At 39.0% G+C, this 24,646-nt stretch overlaps 2 protein-coding genes and 1 non-coding gene across 14 annotated transcripts in view; 2 read left to right on the top strand and 1 right to left on the bottom strand.

The window, feature by feature from the left end:
• The first annotated feature begins 572 nt into the window (after positions 1–572).
• RPS3A (ribosomal protein S3A) lies at positions 573–3,939 on the top strand. The gene is made up of 6 exons (XM_031588892.2): positions 573–729; positions 1,098–1,201; positions 1,960–2,147; positions 2,307–2,515; positions 3,075–3,184; positions 3,774–3,939. The coding sequence occupies exons 1-6, from the start codon at positions 668–670 to the stop codon at positions 3,893–3,895; spliced, it is 795 nt and encodes a 264-aa protein (XP_031444752.1). The 5' UTR covers positions 573–667; the 3' UTR covers positions 3,896–3,939.
• On the top strand, positions 3,427–3,497 carry LOC116226173 (small nucleolar RNA SNORD73). The gene has a single exon (XR_004166270.1). It is a non-coding gene; the product is annotated as a small nucleolar RNA SNORD73 (small nucleolar RNA).
• Positions 3,940–6,095: 2,156 nt separating the features above from the next.
• SH3D19 (SH3 domain containing 19) overlaps positions 6,096–24,646 on the bottom strand; it is a 103,733-nt gene continuing 85,182 nt past the window's right edge. For 10 of the 12 annotated variants that reach the window (XM_090138513.1, XM_090138514.1, XM_090138512.1 and 7 more), the window contains 12 exons: positions 24,006–24,118; positions 21,665–21,723; positions 19,101–19,365; positions 18,183–18,251; positions 16,778–16,850; positions 16,312–16,442; positions 13,877–13,935; positions 12,611–12,798; positions 12,308–12,360; positions 11,618–11,804; positions 10,950–11,047; positions 6,099–9,663 (listed from right to left, as the gene is read on the bottom strand). In XM_090138513.1, coding sequence (XP_089994639.1) covers positions 9,547–9,663; positions 10,950–11,047; positions 11,618–11,804; positions 12,308–12,360; positions 12,611–12,798; positions 13,877–13,935; positions 16,312–16,442; positions 16,778–16,850; positions 18,183–18,251; positions 19,101–19,365; positions 21,665–21,723; positions 24,006–24,118 — 1,412 coding nt within the window. In that variant the 3' untranslated portion in view covers positions 6,099–9,546. Of the gene's footprint in view, positions 9,664–10,949; positions 11,048–11,617; positions 11,805–12,307; positions 12,361–12,610; positions 12,799–13,876; positions 13,936–16,311; positions 16,443–16,777; positions 16,851–18,182; positions 18,252–19,100; positions 19,366–21,664; positions 21,724–24,005; positions 24,119–24,646 lie in introns of all 12 variants that reach the window. The other 2 variants (XM_031588893.2, XM_090138509.1) reach the window with 2 other exon arrangements.

Below are 24,646 nucleotides of genomic sequence, written 5' to 3'. Positions count from 1 at the left end.
ACTTGAGCCAAAGCACAGCGGCAGGGGAAGTACCTTCAGCATTGAGTAATGCTGTGAGGTGGGAGGGGAACTCACGGTCCTTAAGTTGTTCCAAAGTCTAATCGTGTTCGACGTGTAAAAATGTACCCCTTGTTCTACCCAGCCCTTCCGTGGGGTTGGCTTACAGCCGTGGGATGTGACAGCAGCCCCCTTCCTCCACACAGGCACAGCTTTCTCTAAGGCCCAGCAGGTTGCGCTCGTTGGGATTTTATTTTTTATTTTTATGAGCTCGTTTGTTTGTAAACCTTCTCTGCGTTTTTTTCATCCCAATTCACTGACACCCTCCCAACAATTTCCAGGGCTCGGCCCTTCTCGCTGTATGCAGGGCCGTGATTTCAGCGACGCGCGCTGCGCTGCCTCACAGGCTCCTACAACTGCCGCTCGCGGCCAGCCGGCTGGGAACACCGGGCGCGGCCCGAGGCCGTGCGTGCGCGAACAGCCGCAGCGCACACAGAGGCGGTCTGAAGGAACAAACCGCCCCCAGCGGTTCCGTCCCAGAGCGCAGCCTCGCCTCGTGCAGGGCCCCGTTCTCGCGAGACAGCTGCGGCGGAAGTTCTCGCGGGAGCACCACTCTCGTATAATCTCGCGCGAGGAGCCGGCTCCCCCTTTTCCGCGGCGCGGTGGCACCATGGCGGTCGGCAAGAACAAGCGCCTGACTAAGGGCGGCAAGAAAGGCGCCAAGAAGAAAGTGTGAGTGCGGCCGGGCGGGAGGCGGTGGGACGCGGGGACGTCGGCTGGTGCTTGGCGGCCGCAGGATGCCGCGGATGTGAGGCGGATGGTGGCGGCCGGGCGCGGACAGCTGCGGGCAGCTGCTGTCATGGCGGCGGCCGAGCCCGGGCCTGCGCGCGGGTCGGGCTGCGGCGGAGCCCATGGAGCGGCTCCCTGTGAGGTGCGGGCCGGCGAGTGCGGGCCGCGTCGTGTCTTCGGTGGGCGAGGTTGTGAAGTGTGCGGTTTGCGTTTCCATTTCACGGAGTGTCTGGGGATGGAGTTGTTTCAGCCGAGTTTAATCTGTTATAAAATTGTGACTTTTTTTTTTTTCTTGCTTTATTTAAATTAAGGGTTGATCCTTTCTCCAAAAAGGACTGGTATGATGTCAAAGCGCCAGCGATGTTTAATATCAGAAACATTGGGAAGACTCTTGTTACCAGGACTCAAGGAACTAGTGAGTATTGGGGTTTTATGCAGTACAGAGTTAGGTGTTTGTTCCATGTGGGCACTTCGAATGAGACTTAACTAAAGAACTACTGACAGACAGTTTTTCTTGTAGGAGATATGAGTTTTGAATTAAAAAAAAAAAGACTAACTGCTTGATTACAGCAAGTTTTCTTAAGTTGACAGTTAAAATCTAGAGGGGAATTAATGTGTTATGGTCCTTCTTTATATAAAAATATCAAACCATAGATAGGAAGACAAGTTTGGAGCTCCTGATGAGCTGCAGCTCTAAGAAGTTCAACTATTATGGAGTTGTTCTGAATGTCAGAGGGAGATAAGGAGACAGTGACATCCTGGTCATGACTGAAATTCAAAGTTATTAAGTAGGAGGTCTTTGGAGAGAGGGAACTGGGTAAGGAACACTTTGCTAGGAAGGCACAGTGCTTTAGATGTAGTTAATTTTGGAAGATTAGGTCTGTGGAGTAGTTAAATATATTGGTTGTGCTTCCAGTTACGAAGGTAGGTGTTATTTTCAACTGTGTCATGTGAAACCATTAAAATAAGGGTCACTGTAAACTAAGTATGAGTCAGGCAACATTAAAATTCGTAATTTTGAAGCAAAGATGTGAAATAACTGCGCTCATTTGCTTCTGCTTTCTGTGTTGAGATTACATGGCTCTTTGTGTTTGTCTTTACGTAATTTAGTAATAGTTTTGAGTATGTTTTCTAGCATTAGTGCAAGTTGCATCATTTTTTTTTGTAATACAGAAATTGCCTCTGATGGATTGAAGGGTCGTGTATTTGAAGTGAGTCTGGCTGATCTGCAGAATGATGAGGTTGCCTTCCGTAAATTTAAGCTGATAACTGAGGACGTTCAGGGCAAAAATTGTCTGACCAACTTCCACGGAATGGACCTCACCCGCGACAAAATGTGTTCCATGGTCAAGAAGTGGCAGGTGTGTAAAGAACAAGGTCTGCATTACTGCTTTCCTCTTTAGGAAAGGAAGTGGCTACTGGTGTGTTTTAAAGCTGTTTCTGATGGTATTGGCAGATACTAATGAATGTGAGGTGCACATTTGGGAAGCCTCTCATGGGCATAACTGTTTCTTTTCCAGACGATGATTGAAGCCCACGTGGATGTCAAAACTACCGATGGTTACCTACTGCGCCTCTTCTGTGTGGGTTTTACAAAGAAGCGTAATAACCAAATCCGCAAGACTTCGTATGCCCAGCATCAGCAGGTTCGGCAGATTCGCAAGAAGATGATGGAAATCATGACCCGAGAGGTCCAGACCAATGACCTAAAAGAAGTTGTCAATAAGCTGTAAGCTGATGGTTTTCCTCTTTTACAGTCCATGTAATTGTTTCCGTTACTGACTGAAGGCTGGTCCTTCACTTCTGTGTTTGGCAGAGAGCATGTGAAGTGTGTCTGTCAAGCTGAAATGCTGACGTGCTTCTTGGAACACTGGTCTCTGCATCGTATTTGATTATTAGCCATCATGTTTGCATTAATTTAAAATCAGGCTCTCCAAAGATTTTTTTAATTTAAGTCCCTGTAGAATAAAATTGTAACTCTGATAGGTGGAATTTGCGTATGTTCCGGATTCCTCTGAGGTAAATCTTCCAAAATACTGTCCTTGCTTACAAAAGTTAGATTACTGGTTGGGTCTCTAAGTGGCCATGCTTGCTCTGTTTGTACCAACGTTGCAAGAAAATATCTTATGATCTAAGCACACTTTACCGTCACTCTGGCGATGCTGTTGAACTGATGCAACTCCTCTTGAACGTCATGTATTCTTAGTTATTTTAAGTGTGTGATGCTTGATTAGAAAGCAGGCACAGTTCTAACATTTTTGTGCTGATCTGCTCTCTTGACTGCACAGGATCCCAGACAGCATTGGCAAAGACATAGAGAAGGCGTGTCAGTCCATTTACCCCCTTCATGATGTCTATGTCCGCAAGGTTAAGATGCTGAAAAAGCCCAAGTTTGAATGTAAGTCAATCACTCTTCACATCTAGGGATTGGGAGCGGGGAGGGAAGACATATGAAAATATCTGCTTTTGGAGAAAGATATTAAAGCAGCATCAAAAGATTGCGTGGCTGTAGTAGTTAAAGGCTTGTCCTTCTAGTCAGATGTTTGGCTTTCAGGCTGGGAAGTCACATATTGGTTACTCAGTTTGAAGCTTTTCTTGAATTCTTGCCTGAAACTTAATGTTTAAAGGCTCTGGTTTGGGAATGAATGATGACAAATTGTTTCGGTCCCAGATGACACGGAATGATTTTAATTTTCCCATTTTCTGACATTCCCATGTGATTAGGCACTACATTATTGAAGTACATATGTCTGTAACTTACTCCATTGCTTGTTTTATGTTGGACTCCATCACTTAGTTCAACAACATCATCTTACACAAACTTTCTGCAATGGAGTTGATCATTCCTACTACATTACGTGTGTTGGTGGTTTAATTTGGTAATCGATTAAAATGGTAATTTTACCATTGGTAAAATGGTAATCAATTCAGTAATTCAAAGCTGTTTAAAATAGGTGTGTCTCACTGTTTCCAATACTTCTTTTTAGTGGGCAAGCTGATGGAACTGCATGGTGAAGGTGGTGGTGCTGGAAAACCTTCTGGGGATGAGGCAGGTGCGAAAGTAGAACGAGCTGATGGATATGAGCCACCTGTGCAAGAGTCTGTCTGAAACTACAAATTGACCAAAAATAAAAGGTTTATTACACACAACAAGTGTTTGGTTGCATGTATTGATACTAGATGATATTGGTACTGGATGTAGATGTATTTTTTTTAATAAGATACACCCCAATTCAAACTGAAAAGGAGACAATAATTGCTTTCAAAAATTTTTTTTCTTTTTTTTTTATGGCTGGTGTTGTAAGATAGGTGGTAAGATAGGAAGATGGTGGTTTGTCCTTTTTTGGAAGATGCTATTAGAAAATACACTGCTAAGGTTTCTATGTTGTTTTTTTGCCCAAAAGCTTTGGTCCTCACAGAAGAAACTGAAGGTGGGTTTCAGGGTTGTATTCAGTTGGTGAGAAGTGTGTCAGACGGGAGCACTGTACAGAGCTAGTCGGTAAATGGAGGGAAACCTTTCGTTTCAGCATTTCTTTACTGTGAAGGCATCTTCAGGATTTATCACGTGACTGAATTTTGTGTGATCTCTCATGGACCTTTAGAACACAGGGAGATGTTCATTGTAAAATGGCAATGGTCTGTGTTCTAAAACCACTCAAATTACTTGGCAGATCATTTACGTTACTTGCGTCAGGTAGCTCATCTCATTTTTTCTTGTTCTATGTATTCCAGCTTAAAAAAGTGTTTTTCTGGCTAAGATAGGGGGTAGTCTTTATGCTGTTTAGAAATAATGGGAGGGGTAAAAACCACACATGTGCTATTAAATTGTTAGCACAGTTGTTTCTTAAGAGCTGAGAAGGAAATGCTTTCACCTATTTCGGAAGGTTGCTGAGGTGTTGGTGGTTCTTCCTGTTAGCTGTGAATTCCCCTGGGACAAGAACTAGAGGAAAATAATGAAGTTGTTCATCTTGCAATAAAGATACTGGGTGCAATCAGTGAGGGCTGTGTTTTTCACGGTTAATAATTTTTACCTTTTTGCAGTTGATAACTTGGTTTTGGAGCAAATAACATACAAAATGGTAAGGACTTCCACTAATTATTTTAGTATGCTGTGGATGATGTGATGTCATATTGTGGTTCAGTTACTTTACTGTCTTGCTAGCAGTCTTCATTGCAGGAGAGCTCCCAGTGCATAACTGGCTAGGCAGTGAACACAGGCAAGCTTTAAGGAGCTTTTTCATTTTCCTCACTACAGTGCTTGCATATACTGATGCCGAAGTGCCTAGTTAAAACTAGTAAATTGAAAACCTTTTTAAATTTTTTTTTTAGATTATGAAAGGAAGTTAAAATACCTTTTTTTCCATTCAGTAGTTAAGCTTGGATGGTGTGATTCTTCAAAGCACAGAGGTGTACAGTTCTGTCTTGAAATTTGCCTTGGTTTGTCTGTTCCTTTTCTGAGTATGCAACTGTCTGAGGGGCTAACTAAACAGCACTTTGCACTAGTCTGAAGATTCCTATGAACAGTTATTTTTAAGAGGACCAGAGCATCTGAAGTATTCACATATAAGCACAGAAAAACAGGCTGTTTGAAGTTACCATCCTAGTTACTATGATTTAATATTCAGGTAGCTCTCTTTTCTTAGATTGTCAGCGCAGACCTTCTTAATTTGCTTTGCAGTTTGTGTAGTAGAGGAAAATGAACATGCAAAATGTTTGTGATGGTGAAAAGAGGCGGAAGGGTGAATGGTGCTCTTACTCTTCTGCTTTGCTATTCTGTAACATTGAAACTATCTTAAATTAGTGGTTAATGTCAGGTTTGCTGTAGTGCTACAGGCATCCTTCTCTTAAGAGTTCTAGGAGGTGACATTTTGAAGCTGTAAATTGCAGATTCCCCATAACTTCTCCAGCAAGAACAAGAGCTTGTCATGGGAGTGATAAGCAAACCGGGATATAGTGTGGTAACACTGAATGTATTTGAGCTTAGCCTACAAAACTTTTAGTGCAGTTCACATGTATATACATATATTGAAGCTATTTGTTAGTTTAAATCTGTCTTAAAATTGTGCTGTATGTATTTGCTGTTCTGCAGTAATTCCACCAAAGAAATCCTAAGGACTGAACTAGCCTGTACTCACTGCAGAATGAGTTAGAAAACTAGATATTGTTTCTGAGCTCCTTTGTGAAAAATGGCATCTCTTAACTCTGTTGTTCCTTTAGTTGCTGGCCTGACAGTATACGTTGCAGAACAGCTACTGTAAGAGCATCTTGGTGAAGAACAAAAACTTGCTTTTTTTCAGTTGTTCAGAAACCATTCTACTGTTTTCTACTGTTTCCAGCTGTTTTTAGTTTCTTTATTAACAGTAGGCTGCTGACATTATCACAGAGTGGCTGTGGGTACATTTGTTCTTATAAAATCACTTCACGTGTAGTAGAACAAGTAGTTGTGTCACAGAGCATTGCCAATGTTGTGACACCTGCTGTGCTGGGTGGTTGCTGCAGGCAGCAGTTGATAAATTCTGCATGTGTTAAGTGTGAAACACACTTAAATGCAAAGGTGTGGCTGAACTGTTGAAGCCATCAAGATTATTTGAGGGGCTTGCACTGCTCCTGAAGAGATGAAATACTGTTGTTGGGGTTTTTTTCATGTTGAGTTAAACGTACAAGCAGAACATGACCTGTGGCCCTGTCACAGTGAGTGGAGGGCTTAGCTCTCTACAGTGTAGGATCATAAAAATGCAATCATAACATAATTATAAAAATTTATTGGTTAAATACATTTTTAATTTACAGAGGTACCAATAACAAATGTACTAGACTTAAAGATTTATTTACGACACTGTTATCTGCACATAGAACAAAGTCTTCTTCCTGAAGGTAGTTCCAGAGGTGGGGCAAACAATAAAAGCCTTGCTTATCAAAGCATTTCTTATTATACTTGATGTTTGGGGCTCTGGCTGAATTCCAAGGTTACAGGTGAAACTTGCTACTCTACTGCAGTTAGGAATGGCATTCAACTTCATTCTTTTCTGCAGTGTACCATACACCTTAGAAATTCTATCATCTGTATGCAGTTTCATGGTGATAGTAGGCGTGAAGTTTTTTAACAGTCATTTCTATGTAAGGCAAGCCACTAACTACAATCATTAATAGTTTAGCTGTCTGCAGTAACGTAAACAGCATGTAGGTGGCACTCCTTGCCCAGACTTTTAAGGCTCTGTTACTTTTCCTTCCCAGCAAGAGTGGGAGGAGATGAATAATGTAAGAAGAGTGAACTTACCTACTGACAGGCACTGACTTTAAACATTCAGTGGAAGATAGAAAAACAACTGGTCAATATTACAGTTATAAAAACGTGGGAGAGGAAATTGAAAAAAAAAAAAATTGTAAAAATTCAGTTCTACTTGGAGACTTGTATCAAAACCTTAAAAAACTGCCAGGCAAACAATAAGTAAGCATTATACGCTTAAGCCTCCTCCTCCCACCACAGTGATTGTATATTTTATGAAGACCTGGTATTCTGTTTGTTGGAGTTGTTTTGTTTGTTTTTCTCATGTTCTGCTCACAAGAAATTGAGAATTCGTCTTGGTACAGGTTATAATGGAAGCAGCCAGTTTCAAGAGGGTGGCCCACGGTTTAAGTAGAAAAGTTAGAAATCTCTCTTATGTATTCATTTCACTGGAGAAATCTCAAATTTTTTTGCCAAAATCCTATAGAATTCAAGGGCTGGCTTATCTGTATAAAGAGCCATGGGCAGCTCCAGGCAGCACGGCTTGGAGAGAGTTGCCTCCACGGTGGACTTCAGTTTAAGTTGAATTCCACAAGAGTTCAGGACAGGCTTGTTGGGATGTTAAAAGTGACTAACAGCTTCACAGACTGTGATGTTTCCATCTTCCTAGGATAGCACATACACTGTCATGGTTTTTATAATGTTAATCCCTGTAATGCAATTAAAAATCCAGTTTGTAGCGCATTACATCTTCATCCTTGAGTTGTGTGATGGTGACATGGAAGTGTATGGCACTTCACACAGGTGAAGCTTCTAGAGAAACAACTAATATCTGTCAGTATTTGCAACTACTGTGGTGTAACAAGAAATTCTGCAGAGCAAACCAGTGCTGAGGATGGATTAGATGAGCTCCAGTGTGCTGCTAATCTCCAAGTCTGCTCCCTGCTGGAAGAAGCCCTTCAGTTTAGTTCTGAGTGGAAGCTTGTATTGCCTGTTTTGCCGAAGGGGAGGGAGGGAAAAGCTTTTTGAACCAGTAAGTACTTGTTGCTATGTTTGGACCTCCAATCAGCAGAACTGTAAGCCAACACAAAACTAAGCTGAACCATCTCAAGGTGAGTCATGATTGTTCTAGTTTCTACACTCTCCATCTCAGCTGCTACCATTCTGGCAACTAGAACTTCAAGGTAGAAAGATCTTGTATTATGTTGTGATATCTATGCTTCTGAAGTAATGACTCATTGTAACAACTTGATGTTTCTTCTTTTTCCCATATGGTACAAAAGTGATAGAATATTGTCAGCACTGCAGTGAAGCTTTTTACTCCTCCAGTCTGAAGTTAGCTGCTAAGACTCATTTAACAACTCTGTCAGAAACAAAGTGCCACAAAGTGGCATTTACTATCAGAAAGTCCAGATACCTCAGTCATGGTCAGTTGCTGTTGCTCAAGTCATGCTGCTGCTTTTACTAAATGATTGTTTGAGCTTCTTTCAAGTAACCTCTTGCAAGACATTTTATCCTTAAAGCTGTGACAGACCATTTATAATGATGCTTGGTATAGCTGGTACGTGCTAACAACGTGAAAGCTAACCCTGTGCCTGCTGAAAGCCAAAACCAAGGCTGCATAATATCCTTCACGTTAGAGATAGGAATAGCGTTGCTGAAGTATGTTCCAGTGCTTGAGTGGTAAATGAAATGTAGAGTGAGTGCAGACAGGCTTTCCACTTAGATAAAAGGGGGTGGAGGGGCAAATTGTTGAAATAGGATAGCTGTGCTGGGAGGGGAACTGAGAAAACAGAGTAAATGCTGTCCATCACAACTCCTGCTGGGAAAGGAGGGTAGAGTGGTGCTTGACAAAGAGGGAATAGTAGGAAAACTAAGGTTCTATCTAGAACAGATTTTTGAGGTGGGCAGAAAGGTCTAATATGGTTCAAACCAGTGTAAGTGCTATTAGTTAAGAGGAAAAATACTTAAGTCTTTTCTGATTTCCCATTTTGAGGTTCTTGGGCTAAGAGCAGGAGAATACTCCACAAGGATTTGAGTTTTTCCTCTTACCAGTTTCATTTGACATTTTTCTACTATCAGTTATCTACTCATAAGTGAATTCTGCTAACGTGGGAGTCAAGCAGTAAAGAAACCTGAATATTGAACATGATCTACATACCGACTGCTGCAATTATATATTAAAAACATAACTTTAAATAGTTCTTAAAAAGCTCAAATAAGCTTACTTTATGCAGAGGTTGTGCATGATAGATGTAATACCAGATAGTAAACATAACAGAATACTATTTAAGTTAAAAGGGTGTTACACCACAGTATTTCCCTCATTGGAGACCTCTGAAAATCGCGCATCAGAGCTTTCCTGAAGCATGACTAAGTACATGGTCACAAAGGACTAAAATCTTTTTTGACTTTAAGATACTAGTATGACTGTCCAGAATAAGTAGTGCAAAACATAGATAGTCAGAATACATTGATGTCTTGGCTGAAAACATTCTCTCCCAGACACAGGGAGTATAAAAACAGGCAACACGTCATGGTGTTTTTAAAATTTGAACAAAGTTTTTGGGAAATATCCCAGATCTTCCTTGTATCTCTCCACTCATCCAGTCCTCATCTACAGATTCCAGCTCTGTTATAAAATCTCCTGCCTGTAAAAGAAGCAGTAACATGAGCCATTACAGCTTTCCATGTAGTATTAGGGCATGCACCGTTCATGTTATTCAGAAGCAATTAATAGCAATCAAACAGAATGGTAGTTGGAGATGATCGCTCCTGTTAGGTTTCTTTGAAACTACATTTACCTAACTGTCTCTTAGGGTAAATACTTGCCAAGGGTTGAAAAACCACCAGTTTGTGAGAGGAAAAAATAATGCTGCCGGATAACTTCCTGCAGGTAGGTAGGTGTGTTACAGAGATTGCTTACAGGCTGCTGCCTTGCTCAGTGTGCGTGTTCCTGCTCTGGTATGAGGGTTTTTCTTTTTCAAACACTTCAAAGATTTTCTTTCAATTCAGTCCCAGTATTTTCTACAACTTGTAAGCTTCCCTCTTTCCTTTGGAAACGTCCTCAAAAAGGAATGCAGTTGAAGCTCTGTGTGGCCTTTAAAATAACCTTTATCTTCCATGTTTGATCTTTAGTTGTGCTTTCATCTTCCCTTGCCATACCCTTCATTCAAAGTACTGGCATAGCTCTAGCCTTTCTATCAGTACCTCAGTTCCCCTTTTCTGTTTTTAAGAATCATCCATCCACCCCATAAGGCAAGCTGCTAACACAGAAACTAATTATTTTCTCTTTCTAAAGTAATGTGTTCCCAGTTGATAAATGCAATCTTGGATCTGATGCAGAAGTCTGCTGGTTCTTAGAAACTTGCTTTTGAGGACATTTACTTCAACGTGATGTTTTCTCATCTACAGAAACATACCATTTCTTTGTGCTTCTTCATATTATATAGGCATACAGATATACTTCATTTTCCTTTTGCTCACATGGCAACTAAGGATTGTGCTGCCAAACTTTTAGACCAACTTTAAGATTTTGCAGTACTAGGTCTCTCTTAGAGATATCCCTGCTGTAATGCTGCCAGTCTATCATCATCATGTTGCTGTCTTTCAGGTCAAAAAAGAGACTCCTCTGACCGTATAAACTGATCAAGAACTGAATGTACTACAAAAGGAGGTGTTTTAGTCTTATGACACTTAGTGGATTAGGGAAGTCAGTGGAAGACAATTTATAACTTTTCAGTGCCTTTGGTAAAGACTTTGACAATGGTAAGGACCAACATTTTTAGTTGCTCTATATCAAGTATGTTAATTATATATATATTATTTCTGATGTTTCACGTTCCAAACTTATTTTAAATAAATCTTTCTTTTATGCATTCCTTAGCACTATAAGATCTGCTGAAATATTGGACAAAAAAAAAAAGGGGGCACTTACTTTGAAGGAAAGCTCATCTTCATTTTCGCCATGAAAATCGTAGAGAGCTTTGGCTTTTCCTTTCCTCCCTCCTAGAGACTGCCATGTCTCTACCCTGGCTGCAAGATACAGAACAGGCGAGTTATTTGGATTTGAGGGAAATATATCTTTGTTTTTGAGGAAGCTCCCTGTTATGCTGGTGTTTTCTCCCCACTAGTAGGTTATCAGGTGTCCAAACATTATTACTATTGCTACATGGCAAGCTCATTGTCATGCTGGACTAAAAATTTCTACTGCTACCAGTTCATTTTTCAGTACAAACATATGCTCGTGGTTCCGCTTCTAGAAGAATTCAATGTGACGTTCATTTTCTTAAACTCTCCAATGGAGAAATGTAAGTAAAGTTGTCATTTTCACTCTTTATTTGGAGATGCAGTAGCATTGTTTCGCATGTATTTAAATTACATTTTGACCCATTTCAGAATCCGTATCACTTTCCAAATTACACTCTGACTAAAGCAATATACTGTCATTATTTCTGAAACCAATTCAGCACATCAGCTTTAGGATGTCAAAATCTCCAATGGTGCCCAGTTTTTAAGACAGTGGAATAGCGAGGTTCTCCCAAAAATTGGTCATGACTGTTGCAACTTATGGAATAATGAGCTGTCATCTAGTAGAGCACCTACCTGAGCAGGTCTGAACAAAAACTGCAGGGAAAATCCCTTCCTTCTCATTCAGTCTTCCTCTATACCACTCAGAATCTACTTGTTCCAGTATTTGGATGTAGTCTCCCTTTCTAAAGGATAAGTCATCTTTGGTTTCTGCTGTAAAATCATGAAGTGCTTCACACCACTCTTCTGAGCATCGGTTGTTCTTCTCAAATGAAAGAAGAAATATGTTTATTTTAAAAGGGAATAGCATTAAGCCCATGGATGTTGGTCAAAACACGGGTACAAGATTTGCACATCCTGATTCTCTCTTAAGCAATACTGCCAATGCAGATACAAACCAAAAAAGCATTTCAAAGCATTTCAGCAATTATTATATAATTTTATCTAAGCTCACAACCGTTCCTTTTTACCACTGATGGCAGAGGCTAGAGTTGGGCTGTTTCACAGTACTTAAGATAGACCTTATAAGAATTGCCTTAAGTAGAAAGGATCAAGAAGGAACACATTAATTTGCCAAAAGCTGTGAAATCAATCTAGGTAGAGCAACTGTAAGACTTACAAATGTGCCCATACACCATTATGCACTGTGGGAACTGTACTACATTTAAGTTGTGCTGCTAATCTGAGATTGTAATAGAAAGTCTCTACTAATCTATGAAGCCTCTGTGTAATTTTTGCACCCCCCCCTCCATGAAATTCTATTACCTGAAGAAGGGGAGAAGAAACCTCCACTTTTTTCTTCAGTGCTCCTCCTGTACCTATGTAGTAAAGAACAACTTTAGAATAGTAGCAATGACTACTCAATGTAATGTCAGCAACTTTAGATATTCGAAGTGACTATTAAGATGAATTTCACAAATAGTTTTCCCATCTGATTTATCACATCCATTTTCTCTTCCACCTCTCTTCTCCCGTGTGTTATTTTGGACTTCTATATCCTTCTTACACACTGCCTATGTGTATTATATAAAACCATGTTCTTGAACATTTTTGCTAATGTAGTCATACCTTTTTCAGGCAGATCTTCAATTACTTCCACAAAGTTCAAGGGAAAAATGCCAGACACTCCTCTGAGTTCTCCTTTGGCCCACTCTTCATTTATATATTCTTTAAGGATAATTGTTTCACCTTCTGAAAAACTGAGTTCATCTCGCTCATCTCCAATGTATTCAAATCGTGCTACACATCTTGGGCCCCTGCACAAACAATACAGGAACTTACTTGGTAAATTTAATATTGTTATTCCTAAAATATTCAAGTAGCATTATGTAAAGTATGCATTGATAATCTTTCACTAAAATGATCAAAAGAATGCACTTAAGATTGAACAGGTAGAAAAGTCTTGACCTAGTTATCATATCTGCTTTCTGAGGAGGATGAGCATGGAGTCTAAAGGAGATGTAGTAATATCTGTATCTGAATTTCCAGCTGCTACAGTATTTTTGCATAAGGTCATATTCTTTCAAACAAAAACCATTACTTCTACGTGTCCTATTCTATAATTTTGCCCATATCCAAGTAAGTGTACTAATCTGCTTTTGTTAAGAGCATCCCTCGGTGGGGAAATAAATCATTGAAGATAAAAACATCAGTGAATCTGATACATGTTACAGAGTTTGGCTGAATACTGAAAAATGAATTATATCTTTTTCCTCACTTAACATTTTTGTGAATTTTTCATACAAAAAATCTGACTTATTAGAAATGCCATGTTGGAAAAAAACCCCTGAAAATACACTACAGTTCTATAGCATAGTTTAAAGCAATCTGTAATCTTGGTTCCCACCTGCACTCATATTTTCTTAAAAGTTGCAGCAGTAGCCTTTTCTGCTCATATGTCAGCTGCAGAAGCAGCCTTTTAAAAAAAAAAACCCAAGTTTCAGTTAGGACAAGCCAATATCTACCACAACAAGGCCAACATTCCTGGCGATAGTAGTTCCTATCTCTGCCTGAATTAGCTTTACTTCTTGCAGTTCGAAGTTATGAAAGCCAATAAAGCATTACTCAGTTAAGTCATGTTCAAGAGAGCTATATCTATATGAACACTTGTTATAAAGTAAGATACCAATTTTTAAACGTACAAATTTAAGGTTTTTTTTTTTTTCCTGAAAAAGATTCGTAGTGAAATCCCATATTTAGTTTTTTAAATAATTTTGGTGAAGAAACTATTAACCACACTAACCTCAGCACAGGTAACACCTACTTCCACATTACCTTTCCCTTTACTTCCTACTAAATCAAGATGAGAAAGAAAACAATATTTATCTGACTCACTTAATGGATTGTGAGGAGCAGGCTATTTTTTTCCTTTTGCCATCGTCTGGAATATCAACCTAATAAGACAACAAAATAATAAAATCTTCAATTTCAAACTCACACCAACATAACTACCGTAAATGCCGAACTTGTTAAAATCATCTATTTTTCCATTAATCATTGTAATTTCTGTGTGCTGCTATATAGTCACTGAAATGTTCTGATATATGACAACGTTAATGCGGATTTTGGTTTTGCGTGTCTGATTTTTCAATCTCATGCATACTTTATGTTCTTTGTTTTTTAATAGCCTACTTTAATAAACTAGCTTGCAGCCAGGCTGATTGACAGAGAATGGGACTGGATGCTACTATGTGTTGTTGCACTTAGCTCCAAACTTTCATTTAGTAATTGCTCTCTCTGCTAGCGCAACATATCACAACAGACAAAATTAGTGTTTACACATTTTTCTGGGCTTTGGTAGCCAGCTGTACTCAGAACACACACACATCTCCTAAATCTCACTTCAGTATTCACACTGTGGCAGCATATATTTAAAGAAAGGTTAATTTAGGAAAAACAAACAACCGTTCTTAGCTCAGTTGTAGATAGCTACCATGTGCTAATTGAAGGGATTGGAGAAATATCTAGAAAATCCATACATAGATACGTCAAACAGAAGGCATTTACTTTAATTGTACTTTTGGTATGATATGAAGGATGGTCTGTGATATTTATGTAAGACTACGTGCCCCTACAGGCCTAGAGGTCTTGGCTAGGAGCTTTGGGCTACAGCTCACTATCACATAAGCCAATTCCTTACACATCAACAATAATGTTTAATTGCTACTGTGAAGGGCTGGATGAAATCAGTCAATTTCAGACTAATTATTCAGACAAATAATCTTTTCACTGCTTGCTAGAGAGGCTTCTACCTGTGGTGCTCTGAAGTGTCTATGGGAAACAATAACAATGTATTACTGTTTGTTAGGTATCCAGACATGAAGCTCCTGATGTCATAAAACACACTACGGTGTACTGATGGAGGCCTTGTATCAAGACCTAAGCTGACACAAATTCTCAGGAAAACTCAATCAGCAAATAAGCTGTATTTACTTTTTTCCCCCTTTTTTCTTTTTTCTAATTTTGCTAAAGCAATTCTTTTCTCACTCAAAGGGTATCCAGCTTTTACAACTAAAAAATGAGTTTGCAAAGTCTCTTGCCTAGCTTTTAGGAAGTTGTATCTGCTGGTATCAATGCTGAATTTGACCCCAAATATCCATTTCACAGCTTTAACATAAAACCTTTTATCTGTAAGCCAGGAGTTTTACAAAAAATAAGCTTTAAATTGTCATTTTGTGCCAAAGAGAATACACAAGGTAGCTAACAAATCTTTCTTGTAAAGCAAATTGAACATAGTTCCATGACTACTGTCTGCAGGTCTATTTGTTATTCTTCAGTGCTTTCCAGGCTTTGAAATTCTCTTTCAGAAACACACTACAAACTAAACAGATACCCTACGTAACATACTGTGATGGTTACCGAGTACATGGTATTTTTCATACAGCAGCACTTCTCCTCTCTGCCAGCTGCCCAATATCAGCACAGGCCTTAACTGTCTTTAGCAGCCAGCCATACACTTTCACTGCATCCTAACGTTAACTTAGTGATCTTCCATGCCCAGGTGGATGGCCCAATGACCCTTCATACAGGCACAAAATGGACTTGAAACTCCAAGTTAGTCTTGCAGTAGATCTCATCTAGCTTTTGAGGCACTGAACTACATTGCATTTCTTTTAAGCTGAGCCTCTCAATTCCTTTCTGTTGGGCACCAAAACAACACCTGCCTCTTGCTTGCAGTTTATTGGCGAATGTCACATTCAGTAACAGGACTGCATTAAGCTGTTCATTTGCAATAGCACAGTTTCCTTTCACTGTGCCAGCACACCCATTTGTGAAGCCATGAAGGCAAACTGATCCATCTGGAAAAAGGAATTCTGGGAATTAAGCAAAAATGTTTTACTGGGCTCAAATGCTGCCCTGACCCAATTTACTATGTGGGTGCAGAAGTGGTGATTCCAGCATAGCGTAAGGGGACAAGAATATGAGAGAAGTTGAGGTGAGGGCAAAAAGCAATCATCATACTTGTATGCTCATTTTTATATGCAGCTGTAAAAATAATCTGCTTGTAGACCCAGGTAAACTACCCAGGTTAAAAAGATGATCTGGTAAGGACCATGATTTTCTCACTTGGCTTGAAATTAACAGCAAAATTATCTCCATTACACAAGTTGGCTCTGCCAAATCAAGCATCTTTCTAACATCATGTAAACAAGTTGCTATGCCTTCAGTAATGCCAGAGGGAAAAGAGATTATCTAAATAGGAGCTATAGTAAAACAGAACAACAAAACCAATGCGTTAGGATTTAGCAAAGTATACAAAGCCCACATACAACCACTTGAACAAAGCTGGCAGGAAATATCCCTGTGCGATTCCCACATTTTCCTCTGTACCACTTGGCATCAATTCTCTCCAAAAGATAAACAGTATCTCCAGAACGAAGGTCCAAGTCATCAGCGTGCTCTGCAAGACAGCATCATTTCACTTAATGGGAGTTTTTACCCTCCCTGATTTCGATCATTAAAACTTTACTAATGTAAATACCACGGACAAAAGCACAATAAGTTTTCATAGAGCCTTAATTGTACTTGCTAAACAAATTAGCTTTAACAAAAAGACCATCCCAACCATAGGTAAACCCTTGGATTTTAACAACTCTACATGCAGACCTTGCACACTGAGCTTCCTGACTATTTTTAAGATCTGAGTCCTAGGAAAATAAATCCCCAGTTGAAGAAAAACAAGCTTGGAAAGCTTGGAGAAAAAAAAAAGCTTCCGAAATATTAACATTTACTTACCTGCAGAAAAATCATGCAGTGCTACAGCATGGGGAGAACTTGTGTCAGAAACTTTTGAAGAGCTGTTTGAATCCTGGCAACAAACAAATTCAAATGGTTTATACATCATGGAAAATATTAGCACAGATTTGCTGTCATGAATTCCTAAAGTTGTTTTCTGACTTAGGACACAACATTATGATATCAGAAAACCACTGTAGGAGACAAAAATAAGTATTGGTCACTGGTCTATATTCTGTGTGCCTTCTGCCAGGGTAAATCAAAAGATATTTCACTGAAATTTTCTTTTGACCCAGCAAAAGGAAAGGGAGGGCATGTAATTTTTTCTTAGTAGAGACAAAGCCTCAACTATCTCTGTGTCAGAAAGCTGGAGAGTTGATGGTGATTCTCACTGCAAAAGGCTGTTGCCAAATTCTGTGCTGCCACTCAATACTACGTGACATCAGTCACTCCTCCATGCTCAGAGACCCAGCACACACAGCAAATTCAGCATATCTACCAAGTGCCAAATACTTCAGAGTGGGAAGCAAGACACTAGGAAGCTTACAGGACGATAACAGGAGAAATAAAATATTCCTTCTGGAATCTTTGTAAAGGGAAATTACGTTCACAACGTTGAGCTTCATCTCTAACCCACTCACTATGAAGGAGTTTTTTAGACTGTACTGTTTTTCAATCACAGTGTAAAAAACTGTTTTACAATCACTATGTATGAATTGCTTTCAAGCAAAGTAGTTTGTTGTTAAAAACAAAGGAAACAACCAGAAAAACCTAACATGAATGAAGGTAAGACAGAATAATATGGATAACAAGAAAGAAAAACCTAACATGAATGAAGGTAAGACAGAATAATATGGATAACAAGAAAGAATAGAAGCCTATAGGTTTCTGCTAAACATAAGTCTGCTCATAGCTAGAATTTATACTGTCTATTTTATATTAATACAGCCATGCCCTAAAACACATTAAATTTTGTATAAGCCCAGAGCAAAGAAAATACTTTGAAGACTGTAAGTCAATTCACTGATATATCACGTACATCACTTTGTAAAACTAACTGCTTAGCTTTTGCCCATCTTTCAGATACTCAGCAGAGGGAGTCATTATCTTCATAAGGAGACAGAGGAACTTTGCCAGTTTCCCTCTCTTCTGGCACTCCAAGTAATTACTGTTGCTCTGCTCCGTAAGCAGAATGACCTGGTGCCATAAGGCAAATCACCATTATTGGATTCTGTTTTGGCGGTTGCTTTGTTTTTATTCAAGAAAACACAAGGATTTAATAAACCATTATTGGATTTCTTAGAGTAACTTTTAAAGCCTAAAGCACTTGATACTTTAACATAAGAGGGGCTTTACTCAGGACACTTACTCATGAATCATTAACCACCAGAAGAAAATGTCTTACCTTACGAGACAGTTCTCCACGGTTTCTGGGAAGGCAATTTTCCTTGGCAACTCCATGAGGTACAGACAGCTTGAATAGGAGCAAATGGAAATAATTTGTTTCATTTCTAAGCACCCAAACATTTCACAGCATGCCAGGTGATGGAACTGTTCAGATCACCAAATACAGGTAAATATTTTAGGAATCTTCTGGAAGATGATACACTCATTTGGAAAGCATTTAGAACAGAACTGCAGGTTATAGAAACTGCTTTTTTGGGAAACCGCTTTTTTGTCATCAGTTTTAAAAGTCTCTTAGCCCCTTAACTTTTATTATAACGTACCATGTTATATGATGTTCAGCAACACTCTAATATACAGATATATTCTGCTTTCATTTTAAGTGTCTACTTATTATCCGCTACCAATACATGCAATACCAAAATAACATTTTTTATAATAAAAGGGATTATGTCAATACAGTGTAAATGTAAGATAAGTACTGTTACATTCCTCACTCTTTGCAAGCTTGATTAAGCAAGATAAGCTATTTTTAATTGCAATGCTCCCCCAATTTTGCTAGGCATTTTGACACATACAGGCAAAAGCAATACACAAACATGATATTTATCATTTTATGTCCTCTTAATAGAATTCAGAATTGACAACTGTGAGAATCCCATCCAAAGTTGTACATTAAAGATATATGGAAAGATAATATACACATACAAAAATACACACACACGTATCTATACTTTGCAATTATACTTTGCCTTCTCTAATATTATCTCACAGTGCTTATAACTATCTATTTAGTAGTATTTTCTAAGGAAGATGATGTTGATAGATGCACTAGCCATATCATATTAACATATCAGTACATTTTTCATTACTATCATCACTGTTCCATAAACAAGTTTAAGAATATCTCAGCTCTTACCACGTATTTATTGTAGAGGGGATGACCTGGCTTAGGTCTAGGAGGTAAAGTTGGATCTTGATTTTTTAAGACTTGGCTTTTTGTTCTCTTGGGTCCCAATCTGAGCTTGCCTGGCTTTTTATCATAAGCAATGTAAGAAGTGGATCGGGAAAGAGCATCCTTCTGGGAGGAGGTCTTGGTTGCAGTGAGTTTTGGTGGAGGTGGCCTTCCAGGAACACCTTTAGGTGGGGGAGGTCGAGCTGGTATAATTTTTCCATCCACGGGCCTAAAAATTGGGTGAGCAATCAGAGAAATGTGTACTAATAGGCTTGCCACCACACTCTCGACCAAATCCCTAGCTATTGAGCTTGATATAAGGAAACATGGTCACGATGACCAGCATAATAGAGGAGTGTATAATATCTGAAGTTCTCCAAGAATACATGAAACAAACCTTCAGACAAATGAGATCAGATGATCAAGCATTTAGACAGATTTTTACTACATATTTCTGAGTCTGCTCTCCATTTTTGCCTACAAACAATCTGCCAGTGTTCTCAAAAGCCCCCTACACGAGGCAGGATTTTCTTCAGCTATCCATCTTCAAAGAGTTTTAACAGCAGCTGTCTTAGCATACAGTCCTTCCACTGGAGAGCCTTACTGAGAGCCCTGAGAAGCTCAGCTGATGAAGCAGGCCTTCAGGAATCAGCCCAGTTCATTCACTGAGATGTCACCCGAGGTGACTTGTGAGCCCCTGCCAAAACTCATGATCTATGACACCACTTGGTACAATGGCATCAGTAGCATGATTTACCATTTTTATGTAAACAAAAGAAAACAGCAGTGACAATGCTCAAGCTTCTTAGTAATGCTAGAGGTACCACACTCTCATTAGCATGTCAGTAGTTTAGAAACCAAAAGAGTTTAACTGATAGCAGTAATTTAAAAGAAAATAATTGAATTTAAAATCCCCCTTAGTAAGCACCAATAAAAAATGCTGCTATAGAGTGTACACAACCAACAATTTTCAAAATCAACTTGCTAATTGTTAATTTGCTAATAAAAATCACCTATGTTATAAACAAGCATTATATACATGATGCAAAGCTTTGTGTTACTAAGAAACCTGGCACTACAATGATTCCAAAAAAATAAATTGTTTGTTATTACTAAGTGTTCAGTGCATTACTGCAGTTTTCTGCTACATATAGTCTAATAAGAATATTTGCTAGTATGAATTCTTCAATGATCTGAAACAATTATCACCACCTACAACAAGCGTGCATTAGTAGAAGAATACTTAAGGTATTCTTCTAACATGTTTCATTTGTGTCAACCACTACTTTAGAAGACGTTGGTGATTTACAGGTGCGCCTGGATGCAGTTTTCAACTCCAATTTGAATATGGGTTTTTTCTTAAATTTCAAAAATAATTTCCTCTTCTGCTCAGTTTCCACCTCTTCTCATTCTTGGCCTCATCCTAAGCTTTTTTTTCATAATGATGAAAGAGGAAACTCCAATTTAGAATACAGTAAATCTAGGAATAGACCAACCCATGTGTTATTAAAGAGACTCAGCTAAACAAACAAACATACAAACAGCAAGCACACATGTTATTATTCCTTTGAAAGAAAAAAATGAGCAGAAGAGTAAAAGGATAAAATTTTCACTGCAATTCCAGAGAACTACGAGAGAATCAGGAATGCTACTACAGTAAACAGAACGGGGAAAAATAACAAGCCATCAGGGGAAATAACAAGGTGTTTCCTTGTTGGGTACAAACTTTCCTGTTAATGAGTAACTATGGTGGACCAGGCTTCAGTACTGAAACATTCTCCTATGTTGACACAATAGAGTGAGCTCTGTATTTCAACACACAGATTTTGAGTGTAGATGGTGACACAGCCACAGTGGGTTAACTGGCCAATGCATTATTTCATTTCAGTTTGCCTCTGGCATTTAGTAGGCCTGAAACTAAGCTTGGTCCTACTGCTTTTTTCTCCTCGGCTCTTCTTTATTGATTGTTAAAAGGAATAAAAATAGTTATAATGCATTCTGCTGCTTCACTTTTTTTAAAAAAACTTTTTTTTTTTTTTTTTTTAAGTAGAGATACTGTAGAAATTAACCTGTGCTTCTGGGAAGACACTGGCCTAGCATGCGCCTATTCCAGGGTGGCAGCACTTGCCACCTCCATTCCTTCACCATCCAAACCCAGCAACAAGTGCAAGCACTGCTGACCAAAAGGTCAGCAACATGCAGGAGAGGATATTGCTGACCTTTTGTTCTATGTTCAGCTGAAGGTGAAAAGGTTAAAGATGCAGAAAGGAATGACTGTCAGCAGCCACTGCACATTAGCTGAAGAGCCAAACAGCTGTCTTCCTATAATCTCTCTGCTCATACCAGTACAGTACAAACAAGTATGAAATAGCTAGCAACTTGGTCCTGTTTATTTATTAGTGAATATGTTAAGAGCATCTAAGCCTAATGAGCTAGGTTCAGAGTCAGTAATATCTACGCTGAGACTAACCACACAAACTAATTTAGAAACATCTCTGTTAAGTGAATCGGTGAAGAATCACACTTACCTTGGGGGTAATGCAGGTTCTAGTTTAAATGCTCCAGCCTGTTCTGAATGATTCAAATCCTACAAAGATTAAAAAGACAAAGTCATTTCATTAAACCTAGGAAATAAAACAGATCCTGTTTAAACGATGCATTTCTTATTTTAAATTACAGTCAGGAAAAAATGTAATTTTGGAGTTTGAGGAAAAAAGTAATAAATAACATGACATGTTCTCCAGTATTATCGTTGTATGTAGTGGGAAATGTAAATTGACTACCTGAATCACAGGTAGTCAATTATGCACAATTAAGTTGTGCACTAGATATAACTCAGCCCTTTCTTGCCTACAACTTGGGACTCAGAGCCTAAGAGCCAAATTCAGGAGAGTCACACATATGTGCAATTTGAGTGCCTCTAGGATTCCGACTTGCTTGCAGTTACACTATGAGCTTTAAGTTTGACAGATAAAAGGACATGCTGACACTTTGCACAGGCTTAGAGCAGAAAATACAACCTTGATGTATCTCACATTGGAAAAAGTCTCTTGCCAATAGTGTTAGCTCTCATTCAGAAAGGTATCTAAGGATGATTCCTAGAGACCTAACAGACAAATCCTGATGAGTCTTGCTTTGGCAGATCAAACACTTACTGCTCCCAGATGCCCATCCCCACCTTGCCAGAGATTACTACCCCACAGCAGTCAGTAGAGAGGAACACATGACATAGCTGAAGGGTTTGGACCACAGTAATGGATTAACAAATTACCATCCTCCTGCCTCCTGCTGTTCATTTTTATCCCAATGCCAGAGAAGAGTGCCAATTAAGCTGACCAAGCACAGATGTTTGCAACAGAATGTAAATTAGAGTGCTGAATTTGAGTTCAAAAGTAACCTTTTTGAATCAGTAACTTTAAAAAGGGCTGAACAACTGTATTTATCTAGATGTGGACACATGCTTGAAACTAGTAAACAACTTCTGTGATTTTTCTCCACCTAGAAAATATCTAGATATATTTTGTGACAAAACTTTGACTCTTGACTACATCCCCAGATGAATGCTCCCAAGTAAATGCTTCTGATTAAAAGGAAACCTGCTGCTTTCAGATGGGAGTGGTATCCTAACAGCAAAACGTTTCCTCTTCTGCCTGAAAAGGAGCAAACCTGTACCAACCTCTGTTTAAGGTCATTTTTTTCTATTTGTTCTATTATAATCAGTTTCACAGACAAACACTGCTAGTTTTTGAAGCACCAGTTTTTGTAATACTTCATTATGAATTCATTCTCAATGAGCATTTTGACATTTGAAATAGCTTGAAATGAGTATATTCAATCTGGAACTTAAGTTTAAAACAAGGAACCTCAAAATCTTTAACAGGTTAATCCAAAATGATTGTATGAGGTGGATCTTCCATGTGCCTGTCATAATAATCTGGATGATACTGCAAACACTTTGGCGTTGTATTGTGTAAAATGTTATTTCATGTCTTTGTATTGGCAATTATTTTTTCAGCATTGTCCAGAAAAGATAGGAACTCTATGAATAGCCTCTTTAGCTATGATGTACAAAAACCTTTCTCTCTACTAGCAAAAGTAGCTAAAAATACATTTGCTGGCAGCCATCCACCTAGTTTGAGCTTTTGATTTCTCTCTTTACTGCCTGTGGTTTCCACAAGATTCACCAACATTTCTGCTATCATCACTCTCAACATTTGGAAATTCTGTCATTTTCTACTTGAATTCTCTTTAGTACATCTGCATCAGAAAGCATACAGGATACACAGCTATGATGTACACCATTATTATGTGCTCAGGAGCAAGGAGCAGAGTCATACTTTCCAAAAATTGATGGTTCTACTCAGGTTCTGGTAAGGACCAGAATAAAACAACTGGAAGAAAATTGAAGAAATCAAGCTTCCCTCACCAGCAGAACAGTTTATCCTGCCTGTAAATTAGGTTGGCCACAGAGAAGTACTATGTGTATGGAAAAAAAAAAAAAAAAGTATTTCTGAAGGACTCTGGCAATATTTGACCGTACAAATATTGCTAGATTTTGAACCACTCTACACAGTGCTTTCAAAACTCAACTGTAGCATATCCTGATTCCACATGTGAAGTAAAGAAAATTGAAGATAGATGTAATTGAAGTTCGCTAAAATCAGCAAAGTGTTTTCCAGAACTGGCGGCAGTCCAAATTACCTTATTAAATCAGAGAGCACAGTCAAAAGAAGAAAGTCTTATATTTTTGAGTAGTCCCTTTCATCCTTTGATTCCTCAAATAACTTATTTAAAAAGGGCCAAGAGTGACAAGACATCTGTCACCCAAAGTAGGGAAAGCTGTTATACAACAAAACAGTACTAACTTACCACATTTTTTACGAGGTCACCACTGTTGGGTTTGCCCACTGTGATGTCAGAGGTGTTGCCAATAGGCTTTTCAGCAGGAAGTGGAGGAGGGCTATGTGGGATTTCATCTAAAGCTGAAAAAACAAAGCTCTGAATGAAAGTCTAATTAGTAGCTTGTTTACATAGAAAATCTCAGTAGTAGATTCTTTACACAGACCAACACTAGGTAAAAAAAATCCACCTTGGTGTGGGGCACCTTATTACGAACACAACTTCCTTCCTCAAAGCCAGAGCAGCCAATTCACAGGAAAACTCAAAGACTAGTGAACAGAAAATGAATGTGAAGGGAACATTGCAACTCTGACGTTGGATGTAGGAGTAATTCCCATCCCACATAATGAACCTCCACTGGTGTCTCAGGACACCAGCACGTTATTCTAGGGTTTCAGCTGCAATACTTGTTGATATAATACTAGATGAGTAGCAGAGTTTCTACCCCTGAGAATGTCAGACTCATTCCTGTATACCCTGAAACACCATCACCATCTCTCAGCCACATTTCTAAACTAGCTCACTTTTTTCAGCTGTCAGCTCCTGGAATATCCTTCAGGCTGGAAAACAGCTGAGGGTTATTTCAAGTAACCCTGAAAGATCAGAAGACT

The sequence above is a fragment of the Phasianus colchicus genome, chromosome 4 (genome assembly GCF_987193195.1).
Source record: "Phasianus colchicus chromosome 4, bPhaCol1.hap1.1, whole genome shotgun sequence".
NCBI classification, from domain to species: Eukaryota; Metazoa; Chordata; class Aves; order Galliformes; family Phasianidae; genus Phasianus; species Phasianus colchicus.
Note: the sequence above shows the minus strand (reverse complement) of the source record. Positions and strands in the feature narration are given on the sequence as shown.

Excerpts from the sequence above, each read along its gene's own strand:
- RPS3A (XM_031588892.2), top strand. The coding sequence starts at position 668 with ATGGCGGTCGGCAAGAACAAGCGCCTGACTAAGGGCGGCAAGAAAGGC. Across the intron at positions 2,148-2,306 it reads CCATGGTCAAGAAGTGGCAG|ACGATGATTGAAGCCCACGT; the intron begins GTGTGTAAAGAA and ends TTTCTTTTCCAG. Across the intron at positions 3,185-3,773 it reads GAAAAAGCCCAAGTTTGAAT|TGGGCAAGCTGATGGAACTG; the intron begins GTAAGTCAATCA and ends ACTTCTTTTTAG.